The 19,252-nt window shown below is 36.5% G+C and overlaps 1 protein-coding gene across 1 annotated transcript in view; it reads left to right on the forward strand.

The window, feature by feature from the left end:
* Positions 1–19,252, forward strand: part of UNC13C (unc-13 homolog C) — a 611,946-nt gene that overhangs the window by 470,164 nt on the left and 122,530 nt on the right. Inside the window, exons 23-26 of the mRNA XM_047738968.1 lie at positions 6,688–6,784; positions 7,421–7,564; positions 10,324–10,401; positions 15,064–15,141. Coding sequence (XP_047594924.1) covers positions 6,688–6,784; positions 7,421–7,564; positions 10,324–10,401; positions 15,064–15,141 — 397 coding nt within the window. The remainder of the gene's footprint in view (positions 1–6,687; positions 6,785–7,420; positions 7,565–10,323; positions 10,402–15,063; positions 15,142–19,252) is intronic.

The following is a 19,252-nucleotide window of genomic DNA, read 5'->3' on the forward strand; positions in this document are numbered from 1 at the left end:
CTGTTCCGTTGATCTTTGTGTCTTTTTGTGTGTGTGCTTGGTTACTATAGTTTGTAGTATAGTTAGAAATCAGGAAGAGTGATACCTACAGCTTTGTTCTTATTTCTCAAGATCCTTTGGCTATTTCGGGTCTTTTGTGATTCCATACAATTTTCAGGATTATTTGCTCTAGTCTGTAAAAAATTACCATTGGAATTTTGATAGGGATTGCACTGAATCTGTAAGTGCTTTGGGTAGACGTTTTAACAACATTAATTCTTTAAATCACAAACATGGTATATATGTCCACTTACTTGGGTCATCTTCAATTTCTTTTATCAATGTATTATTTTCAGAGTACAGTTCTTTAAACTTCTTTGCTAAATTTATTCCTAGGTATTTTTTGATGCAGTTGTAAATGGGTTTTTTCCTTTAATTTCTCTCTCTGATAGTTTATTATTAGTGTATAGAAGTGAAACAGATTTATGTATATTACTTTCATATCTGGCAACCTTACTGAATTCATTAGTTTTAATAGTTTTTCAGTGGTGTCTATAATGTTTTCTAGACAAAGTACATCATCTGCAAATAATGACAGTTTGACCTCTTTTCCAATTTGGATATCTTTGATTTCTTTTTCTCATCTGATTGCTGTTGCTAGGATTTCCAATACTGTGTAGAAAACAAGTGGCAAGACTGGGCATCCTTGTGTAGTTCCTGATATGAAAGGAAAAAACCTTCAATTTTTCACCATTAAGTATGATATTAGCCATGGGTTTGTTATATATGGCCTTTATTATGTTGACACATATTCTCTGTATACTCATTTTTTTTAGAGTTGTTATCATAAGTAGATGTGGAATTTTATCAAATGTTTTTTATGCATCTATTGATATGATTATATGATTTTTCTTCCTTTTTTGGTTGTTGCTAATGTGGTATTACATTGATTTATTTGTAGATAATGAACCATCCTTTCATCCCTGGAATAAATCCTACTTGATCACAGTATATGATCCTTTTAATGTATTTTTAAATTCAGTTTGCTAATACTCTGTTGAGGATTTTTGCCTCTATGTTCATTTGGGATATTGACCTGTAACCGTATTGTTTTATCTTTGTCTAATTTTGGCATCAGAGTAACAGTGAGAATGTAGAATGAGTTTGGAGCATTCCTTCTTTAATTTTTGGTATAGTTTGAGGATAGGTATTAACTCCTCTTTAAATATTTGTACAGGGGCGCCTGGGTGGCTCAGTCCTTTAGCATCTGCCTTTGGCTCAGGTCCTGGGATTGATCCCCACATTGGGCTTCCTGCTCGGCGGGAAGCCTGCTTCTCCCTCTCCCATTCCCACTGCTTGTGTTCCCTCTCTCGCTCGCTCTTTGTCAAATAAATAAGATCTTTAAAAAAAATTTTTTTTGGTAGAATTTGGCAGTGAAGCCATCTGGTCCTGGGCTTTTCTTCTTTGGGGAGTTTTTTAAATTTATTATTATTATTGATTGAATTTTATTGCTAATAATTGGTCTACTCATATTTCCTATTTTTTCTTGAGTCAGTCTTAGAAGATCACGTATTTCTGGGAATTTATCCATTTCTTCCCATTTGTTGGTACATAATTAGGTTTTTAATTTTTGTATTTGTATTTCTGTGGCATAAGTTGTAACTTTTTTTTTTCATTTCTGATTTTATTTATTTGGGCCTCTTTTTTTTTCTTCATAGCTAAAGGTTTACCAATTTTGTTTATGTTTGCAAAGAACTACTCTTAGTTTCATTATTTCTATTGTTTTTGTGGTCTCTATCTTATTTATTTTTGCTCTTTATTCTTTCCTTTCTTCTACTAACCCTGATCTTTGTTCTTTTTTTTCTTTTCTTTTAGGTATAAGGTTAGATTTTTTTTTTTCTTGTTTCTTGAGGTAGGCCTGTATCACTATTCACCTCTCTTTTAAAACTGTGTTTTCTGCATCCCATAGATTTTGGACTCTTTGTTTCCATTTTCATTTGTCTCAAGGATTTTTCTTTGTTTCTTTGATTACTTCATTGACTTACTGGTTTATAATGGTGTCGTTCAGTTTTCACATGTTTGTGTTTTGTCCACTTTTCTTTTTGTAATTGATTTCTAGTTTCATGCCATTGTGGTCAGAAAAGATGCTTGATATGATTTTAGTCTTTTTTAACTTACTGAGACTTGTTTTGCAGCCCAACATGTGATGTATCCTAAAAAATGTTCTATGTGTTCTTAAAAAGAATGTGTATTCTTCTGCTTTCAGATGGAGTGTTGTGTATCTTAAATGTACATTAAGTCCATTAGGTCTACTGTGTTGTTCAAGGCCAATGTTTCCTTACTGATTTTCTCCCTAGATGATCATTCTATTGTTTGGAGTGTTAAAGTACCCTACTATTGCTGTATTACCATGAATTTCTCCCTTGTCTAGTAACATTTCTTTTATGTATTTAGGAGTTCCTATGTTGGGCACATAGATATTTACAAGTGTTATATCCCCTTGTTGGATTGAACCCTTTATCATAACGTAATGCCCCATTCTGTTTCTTGTTACATCCTTTCTTTTAAAGTCTATTTTGTCTGATGTAAGTATTGCTACCACAGCTTTCTTTTTGTTTCTATTTGCAAGGAATAGATTTTTCCATTCCTTCACTTTTAGTTTGTCTGTGTCTTTAGATCTGAAGTGAATCTATCATAGCATATATAGAAGTCTTGTTTTTTTTTTTTTTTTTTGTCTGTTTAGCTACCCTATATCTTTTGATTTAATCTATTTACATTTAAGGTAACCCTTGATAAATATGTACTTCTTACCATTTTATGATTGTTTTCTTTTTCAACCATTTTATGGTTGCTTTTGTAGGTTTTTTTTTTTTCTGTTTCTTTCTCTCTTACTCTCTTCTCATGGGATTTGGCGACATTCCTTAGTGTTATGTTTGTATTTCTTTCTCTTTAATTTTTGTGTATCTGTTATAAGTATTTGGGCTGTGGTTATCACAAAGTTCATATGTAATATCTTAAATGTACATTCTACTTTAAGTTGTTTAGGTTCCAGCATGTTCCTACATGCCTACAGCACTACATTTTTACTCTTCTCCTATTTTTTTGTTTTTGATGTCATATTTTACATGTAAGTATTTTGTGTGTCCTTTGACCAATTATTGTAGGTCTAGATGATTTTACTGTTGTCTTTTAACCTTCATACTACCTGTGTTGATGGTTGAAGCACTACCTTTACTATGTATTCACCTCTACACTGAGATTTTTTTATTATGTTTTGTTTTGTTTTTTAGCTATAGCCTTTTCTTTTATGTTTAAAGAAGTTCCTTTCACATTTCTTAGAAGGCCAGTTTGTTGTTGATGAACTCCTTTTACTCTTGCTTGCCTGGAAAATTCCTTATGCTTCCTTCAATTCTGAGTGATAATCTTGCCAGGGAGATTATTATTGGTTGTCATTGTTTTACTTTCAGCATTTTGAATATATTGTGCCACTATTTCTGGCCTGTAAATCTTGTGCTGAAAAATCAGCTAATAGTCTTATTGGGGTTTACTTGTACATAAATAATTCTTTTCTCTTGCTCCTTTAAGAATCTCTCTTTATCTGTAACTGTAGACACTTGGATTATAATGTGTCTTGGTGTGGGTCTCTTTAGATTCATCTTTTCGGAGATTCTGTGTGATTCCTGGACTTGGATGTCTGCTTCCTTCACCAGTTTAGGGATATTTTTAGCTATTATTTCTGAAAATTGGTTTTCTGTCCCATTTTCTATCTTTTCTCCTTCTGGGACCACTACACAATGAATGTTAGTATGCTTGAGGTCCTAGAGGGCCCTTAAATTATCCTTATATTTTACTTATTTTTAAAGATAGATGTATTTATTTATTTATTTATTTAAGAGAGAGAAAGAGAGAGCATGAGAAGGGGGAGGGGCAGAGGGAGAGGGTGAGAGAGAACCTCAAGTACACTACAAACTGAGCACAGAGCCTGATGTGGGGCTTGATCTCACAACCCTGAGATCATGACCTGAGTCGAAACCAAGTGTCAGATGCGTAACTGATTGAGCCACCCAAGTGCCCCAACTATCCTCATTTTTTAATTCCTTTTTATTTTTGCTGTCCAGTTTGGATGATTTCTACCAGCTTGTCTTCCAGATTGCTGATCCATTCTGCTGCATTATCTAATGTTCTATTGATTTTCTGTAGTACAGTTTTCATTTCAGTTATTGTAGTCTTCAGTTATGATTGGTTCTTTTTAATATTTTCTGTCCTTGTTGAACTTCTCATGGTATTTATTCATTCTTCTCCTGGGTTTAGTAGACATCTTTACGACCATTACTTTGAACTATTTATCTGGTAAGTCACTTATCTTCATTTCACTTACTTCTTTTCGGGGGGGCGGTTTGTCTTGTTCTTTCTGTCATATTTTTTGACATATTGTTCTGTCTTCTCATTATGCTTCTTTGTGTTTAGATCAGCTAATTCTCCTGGTCTTCAAGGAGGAGCTTTATGTGGAAGGTGTGCTATGGGGCCCAGAATCACAAATTTCCCTGGTCTCCTGCCAGGTGTCCCAGGGGTGTCTTCTGTGTGACTCATATGCACCCTCGTGTTATGGCTGGAGGTTGTTGTTGTTGGGTTTTTAGTACATAATTGCTTGTGGGGGGTGCTGTCCCCTGGCACAGATGTCTGCTAGGCCCTACTACAACTGCTATGGGCATGCTGGTGAGTGGAGCTTGACCCTGACCTGTATGGCTGAGGGACCAGGCTATAATTGCTTTAGGGGTGCTAGTGTGCAGTGTTGGCCCTGGTGTGACTAGTTGCAAAGCCCAAGGTGGGTCAGGCTTCTGGTGTGGATGACTGTGATTGAGTGGAGTTTCTGTTTTCTGCTACTTTCTGGCTCTCCTGGATATGGGTGTTCATCTTCCTGGTGCAAGTTCTCTGAGCTTTGAAGCCTTAGACTTCCTTATTCTTCAGGAAAGGCCTCTACACTTGTGGGTTTCACTGGGGTTACTGGTCCTGACCGGACCACCTCTCCTTGTCTTAACTGTCTCCGTGTGACATTTTATTTATATCTTTAGTTGTAAAAAATCTGTTCTATTAGTCTTCACTTCATTCTCTGTGATAGTTCTATATGCAATTGTACATTTTAGTGTGTTGATGTGAGGACAGAAGCTCAGGATCTTCCTACTCTGCCATCTTGATCTCCTCTCTAAACATTATGCTTATGGATAAAATTTTGAAAGCTTCCACCTGAAATCAAGAATGAGACTGACAGCTGATAACATCACCTTTATTTAACAATTTACTAGAAGTCCTATGCAATACAATAAGGGGTAGAAAAGTATAATGATTATAAAAGCATATATTGATGTTGTTAATATTTGTCTATGACATAATAGTACATCTAGAAAATCCAAAAGAAACTATAGGATAACTAATAGAATTTAAAAAGTGGCTCCTGGGTGGCTCTGTAGGTTAAATGTCTGACTCTTGATTTTGGCTCAGGTCATGATCTCAGGGTAGTGACATCAAGCCCTGGGTAGAGCTCCATGCTGAGCTTGGAGCCTGCTTAAGATTATCTCTTTGCCCCCCCCCCCATGCTCATACACTCTTTCTCTCTCAAAAAAAAGTGAATATAATAAGTCTATATAAAACCTAATTAAATTTCTATATAGTAGCTACAAGCTGTTAGAAAATTACATATTAAACAATACCATTTAAATAGCATTAAAACCATGAGAAACAAATGGTGATGAAAGATGTGCAAGCCCTCTACTCTAACTATAAAATGTTACTAAGAGAAATTTAAGATGAACTGAAATAAAAGTGTTCCTAAAAAGATGCATTATTGTAAAGAGAGTAATGCTCCCCCCATCGACTTAGAGATTTAATGCAATCCCATAAAAATTCCAGCAGGTATTTTTGTGCAAATTGACAGATTCACTCAAAAAATGTATAAAGAAATACAAAAGGCTAAGAATCGCCAAGGCAGTGTCGAAGAGGAAGAAAAAAAAAAAAAACAAAAAACCCTGGAGAGCTGCATTATCAGTTATCAAGACTTATTAAAAGGGTGTAGTGTTAGTTCATGACAAAGAGACCAATAGGACAAACTAGTCTGGAGACAAACCCATATACGCCATTGCCTAATTTATACCCAAGATGGCAATTCAAGGCAGTGGGGTAAAGAATGGTCTTCTAAATAAGAGGTGTTATGCAATTGTACCTCCACATGGAAAAAAGAACTCTGAAACTTAAGACTGTTCACAAAACACAACTGCAGGTGGATTGTAGATCATAACAAGCCAGAGATGGGCACCCAGGATCAGTTATAGGAGATGAGTAGGTATGGATGAAAGGAAGCCCATCAGTAAAGTACTAAAAAGTGAGCAAATGGCATGATAGGGGTCAGCACACAAGGTGTACATTTTATAGGACTTTGAATTGTGAAGGACATTATAGTGTAGGAATTGGGAACTAAGCATATTTAAAGTACCATGGGAGGAGCCAAGAAAGAGATAGACATTGAAAGTAAATAAACAGGGATGTGTTTGATGAAGTAAAAGCTAACAGTCTCTGAGAAAACAGAACTGAAAACAGGGAATAAAAAGAAATGTTTGGTTCTGAATTACTCTCATTTAAGAAAAGAGCAATATTCAGTGTTAATTATGTGCAAGTGATATCTTTTATGGTATGTGACATTATTAATTTTTTTAGGTGGTTTGAGCCTTTTGTCATGCAGTGGCTAGATGAAAATGAAGATGTGTCAATGGAGTTCCTTCACGGAGCACTAGGAAGAGACAAAAAAGACGGAGTGAGTTTAAATTACTTTAAGACTGCTTATTGTCAAGATTCATTCACGTGACTCATTTTTAAGATAATGGGAATTGTTAGGCTCGTTGTTATTATTTAAGGTTTATTTTAATCCTCTAATGACCAAAATAAATGTGAAACACAACTATAAAGTGCTGGTAGGTACCTTAGGGAATTATTTAAATTAAAAAAAGAAAATCAATCCCCCTTTTGCTCCATGATTCTTTTACCTCCTGAATGGCAGTCTAAAACTTCAGTAGGGTCATACAAACTTGCTTGTCCTGAAACCTTTCCAGGATTTTAAGACTGGGAGCAGACACCCTCCAAACCCCTCTGGAACAACTTACGTGTTGAGCCACAATATCTTTCTAAACTGTTCTCATATCTATGGGGAATTAATAGGGGAATTAATAGCAGCCTGCCCCGTGATACAAGTTCTAATACATTTTCCAGAAAAGGACATGAATGATTTTCAAACGGGTAAGCATCTTATTAAATAGGAAAAGAAGGCACGTGAAATGAAGGTACATGATACAGGAGGCCGAGTTATTTATGTGAAATGATTCTCCTCTCACCACACTCCCTCTAATGTGCTTATTGGGATGGTCTCATCTGGTTTCCTCTTCTCTCCCCTCAGTTCCAGCAGACATCGGATCATGCCCTCTTCTCTTGTTCCGTGGTTGATGTCTTCGCCCAGCTTAATCAGAGCTTTGAGATTATTAAGAAACTGGAATGCCCTAATCCTGAAGCATTATCTCACTTAATGAGAAGATTTGCGAAGGTAGGTTAAAGGGAACGAATGCTTTCTTTTCTGAGACTGCGGGACTATAGCTGATGGAATTGTACCATTTGACATTTAGGTCCTCCTTCTAAGGATTCTGGAGGAACAAGCAAAGTGGAAACATCTTTAGTAGAAAACTGGGATCCTTGTATCAGAATATTGAAATCACATAATTTAAAAAAATCAAAAGGCTGAAAAGAAAATGAGAAGCCAATGAAGGCCTTTAGGTACATAAGCTATCAGCCTAAACCATATTATATTATTTAGTTACCATCAAGTAACCATCAAGTATTGTTAACCTTTGAACTCTAGTCTTTATATGTTAATTAGATAGACAAAAGTAACCTCCTGCTTTTAAAGATAATAGGTAAAAATTCTTTACTTTGATCCTTTCCAAAGGGGACTTTCTTGGTAGCCACTGATTTCAATTTCCCAGTGTGGTAAAACCTGCAAGTAAGCTCTGCAGGAGGATTATTCTGGGGGGGGGGGGGGGGAAATCTCGTCTTTTCTTGACAAGCAGCCGCATTTTGGGTGACTGCCAAGAGAAGAATGAAATGGGGTCATTAGGCATACTGTTGAAAAAAGTGTGTCACATGCTATTCTTGTAACTCTGTGGGACTCATGGAAGCAGGGTCATATGGAGAATTTAATAATCTCAGAGTTAATATATTTGGTGACATACTATTAAATGGTGCACAATATTAGAAAAGTAACTAGAATTCACCCTCAGAGTAGTCAGGAAGAAGGTTATGTAAGGTGGAGGTATGGAAGCAGGGAGAGAGAGCAGAAGGAAAAGGGCTCTGGGGCTTAAGCTGCTGGGCTCCAGACCACCCTCCCCTCCTGGGTACCTTTGACCTTTCTGTAGCTGTGAGGTTGCACACAGCCACGTGTAAACAAGTGGGTTGCAGGAAAGTGTAAAGAAGTGGGAGGTTACAAAGAGGGTTATGTTAGAATCCACACAGGAAAATGCCTTCTTTGAAGCGAGGAGAAAAGAACTAGGCTCCATGTGTCACTGAGGAAATGTGAGCTTTTATTGGCACAATAAAAAATTTTTTTAGGGGCACCTGGGTGGCTCAGTAGGTTAAGCCTCTGCATTTGGCTCAGGTCATGATCTCAGGGTCCTGGAATCGAGCCCGCATCGGGCTCTCTGCTCACCAGGGAGCCTGCTTCCTCCTCTCTCTCTCTGCCTGCCTCTCTGCCTACTTGTGATCTCTCTCTGTCAAATAAATAAATAAAAATCTTTAAAAAATTTTTTTTAAATACCTAAAATATTCTTAATCTATGTAAATTCAATACTACCAATTATCATCCCATGGAAATAATGTAAGGAAAAAAACCCATTTACTGGGAAAGCAGAAATTGGTAATTTTCATTGAAAGATAAATTCTATTGGAATGATTTTAAAAAATCATAAAAATGAAGATAGGACTTTGTGGTTAATATAATTAGCTATTTCACAGTAACTTCAGACTGTTAGAATTCGTTTTGTTTCATCAGATGGGACCTTTGGTCTTGAAAACCCTATCCTTTTTGGAATTGGGATCCTTGTATCAGAATTTTGAAATCATATTCTCTTCCTAGGACTTATATTGATTTAAACTATCTCTTGGAGAAAAGACATAATTAATGATATCTGCAACAGTTGGGAAAATTTGGCATTGTAAAATGGGGCTTGAAAGGATGGTTTGTCCTTACTAAAGCATATATAAGACTCAATATACCAATCAAATGCTTCACATTTCATAGCTGTGATGAGAGGTGAAGAGTGTACACAGGTCATGGATATTTCTATGGCTTTACTGCTTCTCTCTCTCTCTCATTCTCAATCTCTCTCTCTCTTTTTTTTTTTTTTTTTTTTTTTTTTTTTTTTTTTTGAGTGTTCAGGGACACTGGAGATACAATCCTGAATGAGATGCATGTATTTCTTGTTCTTTGGGAACATAATCCTAATTTTCTAAAGTAATGATGATAATTAATTGAACATTGCTATGTGCTAATAATCTTTTACTTATTCTTCACTACAACCCCGTGACAATGGCACTGTGATTTTTCTTAATTATTCAAATGATGAAATAAGTTTAGAAATTTAAATAACTCAAAGAAGCACCCAACTAGAAATGGCATGGTTCATGAAATGCTTTTAACCACTAAGCCATACTACCTTCCCAGTCTGGTGTCCAGGAATCAATTGGTGAGTTGGAGAGCAGAATCTCAACATTTCTTTTTATGCTCTGGGCCAAGCCTAGGCAGTTCGGGGGATATTCTACGTTATGCTGCATGTGTTAAAATGCAGTGCTAGAAAGCACCAACGTGACTTCATTAGAAGTTCATTAGGAACTGGAAACCAAGAGGAAGGAGTCAAAGAAAAGTTCGGTTATTAAGGGGGGAAAAAAGAGCATTAGGGTCCCTAGGTAGTAAGCATCCAAGCATAGAGGAGGCTGCCACAAAATTAGGTCTCTTCTGCATACTTAGTAAAGTTAGAAATAAAGAATTTCAGGATGGAGCAGATTATGTTAAAATGGAATGAATTAATGAGTTCATGTAGAATATCTTTCACATGTACTCAGAAATATTACAAATTGTCATCTAAGCATGGTAGTTTGAGATCCTTCTTTTGGCAAAGGTATACATTTAATCACTGCATCTGTCCCTCTCTTAGCTGAAAAAGACGTGAAAAATTTGCCTGGTTAGCATTAAGCTGGCTAGTGCGTGTATAACTGGACACATTTAACCGGGTACATTTCCTGCTTTTCCTCTAGACTATCAATAAAGTACTGCTTCAGTATGCTGCGATCCTATCAAGTGACTTCAGTTTATATTGTGATAAGGAAAATGTGGTAAGTAAACCTGTGTCTGCTTTCACGTATTCCTCAGTTGAGATCCATTTTTTAAAAAACAAATGAGTAAGCAAGAGATTTTCTTTCTTTCTTTCTGTTTTCAAGGGTAATAGGGAATAGGGATCTCAAGAAATTGTTTGAATACTTCTCTGGGAATCCCAATCTGGCTACAGTACAGAAATCAGGGGAAGGTTGAGAGCATCTCAATGCCAAGCCAACTTGTGGTTTTCCATGACAATAGGGAGAAGACTCACATAAACAATTAAAGACCCACATAATCATAAAACACTGAAGCAGAGAACTAGGAATTAAAAACTTGTTTATGTTGATACCAGTCACATAGTTTGGACACTGGTACAATTTAATTGAGTACAATTTTTCTTTCAGCTTTCAAATAAATTGAGAAAGATAGTTTGTGTAAGAAGTAATGCTGGTTTCTCCTCTACATCATTAACTTAGCCTTTTCTTTTCTAGATGATTAAGAAAAATCTTGGAACACTGGAAAAATAAAATTAAATTAAAAAAATGAAAGAAAATCTTTATAAAATTGAAACCAGCACTACAACTTAATAAAAGGCACCAAGAGATAAACTAAAGCAGGATAAACTGAAGTGATATGGAGTATAATCAGTGGTAGTCTGTGGTGGAAGGTGAAATCTTTCCTATTCACCAAATGTCATTTTAGGAGAATTATATTGGTAACATTATAGAAATTTTTTTAAAACACAAAAAAAATTTTAAAGAGGCTTTTTAAAGAGGAAAATCAGTTTTGTTTTGTTTTTTAAAAACAGGATTTTAAAGGAGGAATATCAGTTTTTCCTCCTCAAAAAATTAGTTCCCACTATCAGGCAAGTCTAAAGAGAATTCTCGGTGAAACCTCATTGACCTCTCGCTGACAGCTCATTAATATAAGTCAGTCTTAATGGTTCTCGAGGGTCCCAGAGATGCTTCTTTCTCTAAAATTAATATGTTGCCCAGAAATTTTATTAAAACTCGCAGATATCTCAGCGGTGATTTCTAACTGCCATTGGTTTATACTCTCATAGACAAGACAGGATATTTATTTACTGAAACTGTATATTTGCAATTAAATTCATAATACATTTGAAAAGTAATATGTTGAAAATTGAAACAGTGCCAGATAATTTCAGGAAAAATTCTGATTATATCAGGATAGCCAACTTGAAAATTTTAAAAGGTAGCTATGAATTACCAGGAATAGTTCTTGTCATTCAGAAAAGAAAAACAACCTTAAAGACAGCAGACTTTTTGCTGTATTATGAGTTAACATTCTGTAGTTTATTTTTTAAAACATTGGAGAAAAATCATACATCAAAGTTTATTTTATTCTTTGTATTTTTCTATATATTTTATACTTTTAAAATCAAGTATTTATAAAGAAAGAAAACACCCTTGCAAATATTACAACACAGAAACTTTTCCTCAGTGCTTTTCTTTCCTAGTGCCTGATATCTTGATGAGTCCTAGACTCTCATTCAAATGCCAAGCATCATTTCAGTGTGTCCATGAAAGAAAAGCAACAGCTTAGTGTATGCTTTCAGCTGAGATAAATTGAAGAAATTCTCTTGTAGGGACGCCTGGGTGGCTCAGTTGTTAAGCAGCTGCCTTCGGCTCAGGTCAAGATCCCAGCGTCCTGGGATCGAGTCCCACATCGGGCTCCTTGCTCGGCAGGGAGCCTGCTTCTCCCTCTGCCTCTGCCTGCCATTCTGTCTGCCTGTGCTCGCTCTCTCTCCCTCTCTCTCTCTGACAAATAAATAAATAAAATCTTTAAAAAAAAAAAATTCTCTTGTAGATTCGTGCATGTACATATAACTATTTCTTTCAGTATCAAGAACATTAAAGTTATTTTTTCTCAGTATATTTATGGCCATATGCCTATAACATCTGCAAATTGATCTAGAAACTTTTAAAGAGAGCTATCCCCCTAACATTTGCTTTCTCAGGGTTCAGAATTAAAGATGACAGTTAGAATGTCTGTAACAGAATATATATTTTCTCTAGCTGTGATGTTTCACCTTGAAACATCACATTTCATCTTTTTAAATCCATTTTCTCATACTCCAAAAACAGCACTGCAACACATATAAATCAGAATTATTTGATTTTGAATATTTAAAAAAAAACCTTTTTCAACTCAGAAACATACTTTGGTCATAGAGAAATGGCCCTAGTCCCAACACAAATTTCATATTCATTGTAGTTTAGGTTCCTAACTTTGTTCCAGATTTAGATCAGATGAAAGGCATTATGATATTTTTATGGGAAAAGCCAAACTGTATACAAATAAAAAGATGACAACTTCAACATAGGTTATTTTATCTAATTAAACTCATCAACAAATGATATTTCTGAGTTGTTAATGTTCTCTTTACTGTGTGTGTTTTCTGTTTTGTTTTCAGTACCTACAGAGGTGCTTAAAATAAAAGCTGTTTCCAGATTAGGTTTAAGGTAGATTTGTGGAATTCAGTCCTCAGTAGTGATTTGATAAATTGATTCCATAAAATTGATATTTCAACGTTTCAAAGTCAGGGAAATCTTAATGAAAGAGAAGAGTCTCATTTTTCTCTCTCTAGATGACTGCATTTTTTTTAATATATGTAGCCTTACCTGGGGTTAATATCAATCCATGCATATTATTTATTATGTCTCTTGGTTGCTCTTTTCCATTGGAAATAGTCATATTAAGTGAGCCTGTAGTTCATTTTGTTTCTTAGTTATTCTTTTCCATTGGAAATAGTCATATTAAAAAGACTTGGAGGTTGGTTTTTATTTATACAACCAGGGTGCTAAAGTACTAAAGTACTGTTTTTGGTACTAAAGTACTATTGCGTGTGCCAAAAAAGATAAACTTAATATCATAGAAGAGTCTTCCTAGCTAACTTAGATCCATGGGGAGCAGAGTGATACAACATTTACCCATGCACTCTTCCTGCTTCTCATTAAGAGTCATGGTCTTTCTTAGACCTTCATTTACTCTTTGTCAAATTCAAGCCAAATCTTCCCCTTCTGCAATGAAAGGGAAGAAAAAAGACAGAAAGAAAAAAAGAGAGAGTGAGAGAGAGAGAGAGAAAGAAAGAAAGAAAGAAAGAAAGAAACAAACAAACAAACAAAGAAAATCCCAATGCCTCCACCCCCTAGTGGGGGTTCACTTTGCCTTTGGGTCAGGATGCTGAATCCCTGAAAGTTGTGGTCATGCATCCTGCGGAAAGCTTAAGCCTAGAGCAAGTGGCTCTCAGTCATAGCTGGAGACCAGAGTTATTTGTGGAATATTGTGGTTCAGCTTACTGAACAGAATCTATGGCAGATAAATCTTAGATATCCGTGTTAGAGAAATAAAATATTTATATGACCGGAATCAAAGGAACAGAATCAAAGTTTAAAATTGTTTTCATAAATCGAAGTTAGGATGTGGTCATTTTAAGAATCAAGTAGAAAGTTTTTCAAAGGTCAGTAATGTGGTTGAAGCAATAATAAAATCTTTCCACCGATGTGTGCTAACACCTCCCTGTTGTCCTTTAAGTCCTCTCTACGCCTCTCTAATTCCTTATTGGCTCATTTCCCAGAAACTTGGAAGATATATCCATTTTCTTTTCTTTCATTCTTTTCCTCCCCCAAATCAACTGGCTTTTTGAATCAGAATGCAAGAAATATTAAATTATTCTATAACTATTCTCAATTCCATTTTCCAGTGATAAATTAATTCCCATTATTCGAAGTCCGTATGTAGTCCTGTCACAAAGCTTTCCACCTGCATGTTATTGTTCTATTTCCACCTTTGTGGAAACATGGCATCAAACAACATTTTTAAACATGTATTCTGTGGAAAGCTCTGAGGCTCTCGGATTAAGAAAAAGCAGAAGACACAGCAGCATGCATGGTACATTTAAGGTCAGTGGGTGAGACAGTGAAAAGCAATATAAATGTAAAGTCAAATAAAACAAATGTCAAGTGAGTGACAAAGGGATATAGTCTGGGAAAGAGAAAGCTCAAACCTGGAATGATGGATGTGATTCAGATAGACACTGAGGTTCAGGTGAAGAGGCCACATGCCAAGCCAGGTCAGAGTCTAGAAAGCACAGGTGTTTTGGGGGGAATAATCTGCTTAAAGGGGGAAGTTACTCATATTTCAGTAGACAGAGATAGGAAGGAAAAACTAGTTTGGAGCCAGATAATTAAGGGCCTTGAGTACTAATGTGCAGGCTTTATCTATAGCCAAAGAGAGTCTATTAAATGTCTTTTTTTTTTTCCCCTCCCCTGGATTTTTAAGATTCAGATGGTGTTTTGGTTTTCTAAATGGTGAAATATTGGCAAAATTAAACTATTAACTTTTTCTTAAAGTAAGTAAATCTCTAAAAACAGAATTCGGCTCAATGTTAATAATAAAAGAAATAGTAGTAGTAAGTCCCCCATGGTTTATTGTCTGGGGTATATTATTGAATTGCATTCCCCAAAATGGTAAGATTTCCCTCTTCCATTCTTAACTTTTAAAAAGTAAAATGAAAATAGAAGGATTATTGCCAAATATAATAGGACATCAGTGATAGTTGTATACTTAAATCACATTTAAGGTAACCTTATTCAATAATTTATTGTATGAAGGATTCTCACACCACTTTTTTTTTTTTTTTGCTTTATTTATAGCCCTGTATATTGATGAACAATATTCAGCAACTGCGGGTCCAGCTGGAAAAAATGTTTGAATCCATGGGAGGGAAAGAGGTGGGTATATTTTTATGCCTGTGTTTGCCAAATATCTACTTAGAGACCATCAGCAGCATCTCTTTGCTATGGAAAGTGTCAGTCAAGTTTTTTACATGGGTTAACTAAAGAACAGGATATGATAATAGTCTAAAACACCATTAACAACTGAAGTGATCATTAACCACAACAGAATACTGAAAGTAAATGCTTTAGAAGTGTGAATGGCAGGAGGGAGATGGCCAGTAGCCTTCTGTAGTGTGTATGTATAGATGTAGTTGTATGTACACAAATATGGAAGATATGCTAATGATCTGTACCGTTCTACAAACTACAGATTTTTTTTTCAACGTATTGCGCAACGTCAAGTTGGTATCAGACTTTTTGTTCTGAGATGTGCTTTGTGGTGCTAGCGATTTTTGATGTATCAGTGGTTTATGGTTCACATCTAAAAGTCTCTGTCAAAATGTGCTGTGTGCTGTGTCTGTAATGTGTCGTGTCTTTGTCCAACATCTTTGACTTGCCATTCCCTGAGCAGAAGAAGGAAGGAGAAAGATTCTCTTATGAGGTTTGTGATAGTAAGCATCTTATCCTTTACCTGGCTGTTTCCTCCAAACCTAAAGACCACTGCACCTCTCATTTGTTCTCATTTGCTTGTTTGGATCAGGCAGACAGTGAAATGTTAGCTGTGCACCTGCCTCCTGCTGTTGCCACAGTCTTTCACGAACCGCCACGAGCATCCAGGGACTTGGGGACTGGAGTTGGTGCCAAGAGGGAAGGTCATGGGGTTGGCATTCTCCCGCCCCTCCCCCTCCCTAAAACAACCCCAAGGGCAGCTAGAATGTAGAAATATTTCTGTTTCAGATTTCAATTACAGTGTTTCTTATTGTGATAAGTGTACAACATGTATGTGAAGCGAGGTTGGATTTCGAAGCAAAGATTCCTTTTCCTTCTAAATTTACAAGGCTGAAAATGCTTCTTTTAAGAAAGGGCTTCTTCAAGTGTAATGTTGCCGTTAATCCCAAGGAGCCATTTGTCCATTTTCCTCTCTTAGAGCCTCAGTCTTTTGAAACTGAACTTGCCATTTAGGGCGCTACAAATGAGAAGCACTAGGATCTGTGTGTGAAGAAGGTACAGAACTTCAAAAATGAACTTTCATGGGTTATGCTTCCGCTTCAGTGTCTTTATTTTGTATAAAATACGGCTCCGTTTCCTCACAGTGTGTTAGTGGTTTCTGCAGTGTGAGGGCATGAGCCTCATTTTTAAATTCTTTTGCTGACTTAGGTGAGCACAAACAACTGGGGATCATAGTTAGAGAGCCCCTTTTTAATTGGAGTGATGTTTTATATTCAGACTTTAAGTCCACTTACTGTTTGAAGAGCCATGAAGAGATCAGTGATTTCTTGTGGGAAATTCTGCCTCCTTTTACTGAATTTTAAAGACCATAAACCATGGAAGGATAAAGTTATATTAAAAACGCCACATTTCCAGAAATTTCTCCTAATGCTACTTCTGCTTCCTTACTCTTATATTGTTGGACTCTAATGTGACCAATACCCAGTTGAGCTGAGTATTAACAAGACAAAGCAAACCTGTCCTCACAGGAAGCTGTGTGGGCCACGCTACTCACTAACCAAAAATGTTGTGGGGCAGCTTGTTCACCAAACAAGAGTGGATACTTTACCTTGCATAAAATCACCAGTTGGCAGTGTGTGGGTTTCACATGAAAAATTTAGCTACAACTCTATAGCTAAATCATAGGACTCTTCTTACTGGAGAAAGTAATGAAGAAAGAAATCCTGGGGTTCGTGTCTTCTACCCTCATGACTCTTGCAAGGTCAGTTGCTAAATTCCTCATACATAATTTAAAGGGAAAATGCAATTCAGTGAATGAAATAATTGTCCAGTTTCTAACACTGTAATTTGTTAGGGGGCAGCATGGGCCCTAGCTCCTTTCTTTTCCTGCATTTAAATCTTATACATTCCTTCCCTTCTTCTCTCGATCATCTTTTGATGTTCTGTCTCCTTTCTACACACAGTTTCTTTAATCTTATTGTTTTCTACTTTCACCTCATCATCTGTTACCGGAAAAAAGCTCTCAGCAGGCCCAGTCAGCACTGCCATGGGGACTGGTGAAATGTCAGGAGGAAGCAAGACCTGAACTCAAGTCTGGGTGTCACATTGAACCTCCCAAGAGAAAGAACCGTGATTGACACAGATTTAAGTTAGAGTTGCTCGTTGCTACACTCGACCTCCTCAGGGCACCAGAATCTCAAAATAACAGTTACCTGTAGATGGCAGGATGGGCACGAGTTGCTTAACTGAGGGCTTTTATAAGGATGGAAAAGGATTTTATCGAGAATGACACAACTGACCCTTTGATATGAGAGGTTTATATGGAACTTAATGTGGCCATGCTCCGTGGCCTTGAGAGGGAGCTCAGTGTGTCCTGATGCCGGTTCTTCTCTCACCCTGGATGGAACTCCTTATAAAACCTTGACTGGTGTTGTGGGGGGAAGCTTCCCTGCCTCTTTCTTCTCCTTTTAGGAGTTTCTTAGCTTTTGTCCCCTACCACTTGTGCTAGGATGTGCACTTCTTGTGGAAAAGTCTAATTAACAAATGATTAATTGCTTACGTACTTGCTCAGTATCGTTTTGGATGCCACGTGTTTCTCCGCTGGCCCCTAACAGCAGCATGGCTCGCCTCTCCCACCCCTGCCAAGTGCTCACCCCTCGCAGGCCCGGTTGCTTGATGCTGTAGCTCTCTGCCGCTTGAACCTCCACTGTTGGGGTAGGTCTTCTCTCCTAATAGGATCAGCCTCTCTTCCCTCTGGAAACAAATATGTTGAAAACCTTTTTTTTTTTTTTTCCTTAAGGTGAGAAAAACAAACAAACAAACAAAACAAAAACTTCTTTTTCTGGAGTCCAAGTTGGCCTAACTCTCTGAGTCTATGGGTGAGGTTGTTTCCTGTCGGGGACTCCCCAGGCAGTCCTAACCAGATCCTGTTACCACCTGCATGCATGATATCCTGGACGTCATGTAGGCACACTTTTCTTTTTTTTATCTAGCGCCCTACTTGAAAAGAGAAAAGCAAACTACTGAATTTCTTTTCCTCTATTGTGACTTTCCCACACACTTCCTTGTGTAAAAATGAGGAGCATGTTTTGGCATGACAACTCTGATCACTGTAAACAATATAAAGAACATAATAAGTCACATGGGCCATGAAGCGAATATAATCTTAGAAACGAGGCCTGGAGTCTATTGGGTGTGTGTATGTGTGTGTGTGTTTCTTTAATAAAGCATCTCATGTGATTTTCATGTGCATATTGTTTTGGGACACATTAACTAAACCAGATGAAGTAGCTAAGCCCTGGTATTGTGCTGGAAGTTAAATTATGTGCCCCACAATCGCCCTGCTGCATTATCAGTCCTTTTAAGACATAGTAATGGCAAAAATATTGTTGGGATGCCAGGTAATAATTTTCATTACTGGTGAATGATCGTTTTATCATTCTCACATAGCTCAAATACCTCAAAAGTAAAAGGGATGTACTTTGGTTTACGTTATTTTAATAGCTTATTAAACTCAGTATAACTTAGTATAATTCAGTGTAGAGCAACTGCAAATAAATATACAACCTGTATTCATTTTTTCTTAAAAATATATTGTTACAGCCTACGAAAAGGACTCTGTTGCATTTCCTTGATCTGCAATCTAATTTGTATAAGTACATGAAAAAGAAAATCAGATATTCCAAAATTTCATTTCATTTCAGGAAGTCGTAGGTATTTGTTATAGAGCTCTGGAGAACTTGTAATTGATTTAGAAGAATTATGACCATGCTCTGTAAACGGAAGAGGCATTACTCCTTCACAATATTGTATTGGCACAATCATCTGAACAATAGAATTCATAATTATCCATAACCCTGCTAACTTCCTGACAGTATTTCATATGCTAGAAGTTAGTCATCATTAAGACATTTAGGGGAAATAAGGGCATTTGTTCACTTACCAAATTCTCTTAATTCTGTCGGCCACAAAGCAAACTAATTAGGCACAGTGGCAATATTATTTTCATTGCTGTGTCTCAAAAACATAATTGAATTTCTTGATGCATTTCACCATG

The sequence above is a fragment of the Lutra lutra genome, chromosome 7, assembly GCF_902655055.1.
Source record: "Lutra lutra chromosome 7, mLutLut1.2, whole genome shotgun sequence".
Taxonomy (NCBI): domain Eukaryota; kingdom Metazoa; phylum Chordata; class Mammalia; order Carnivora; family Mustelidae; genus Lutra; species Lutra lutra.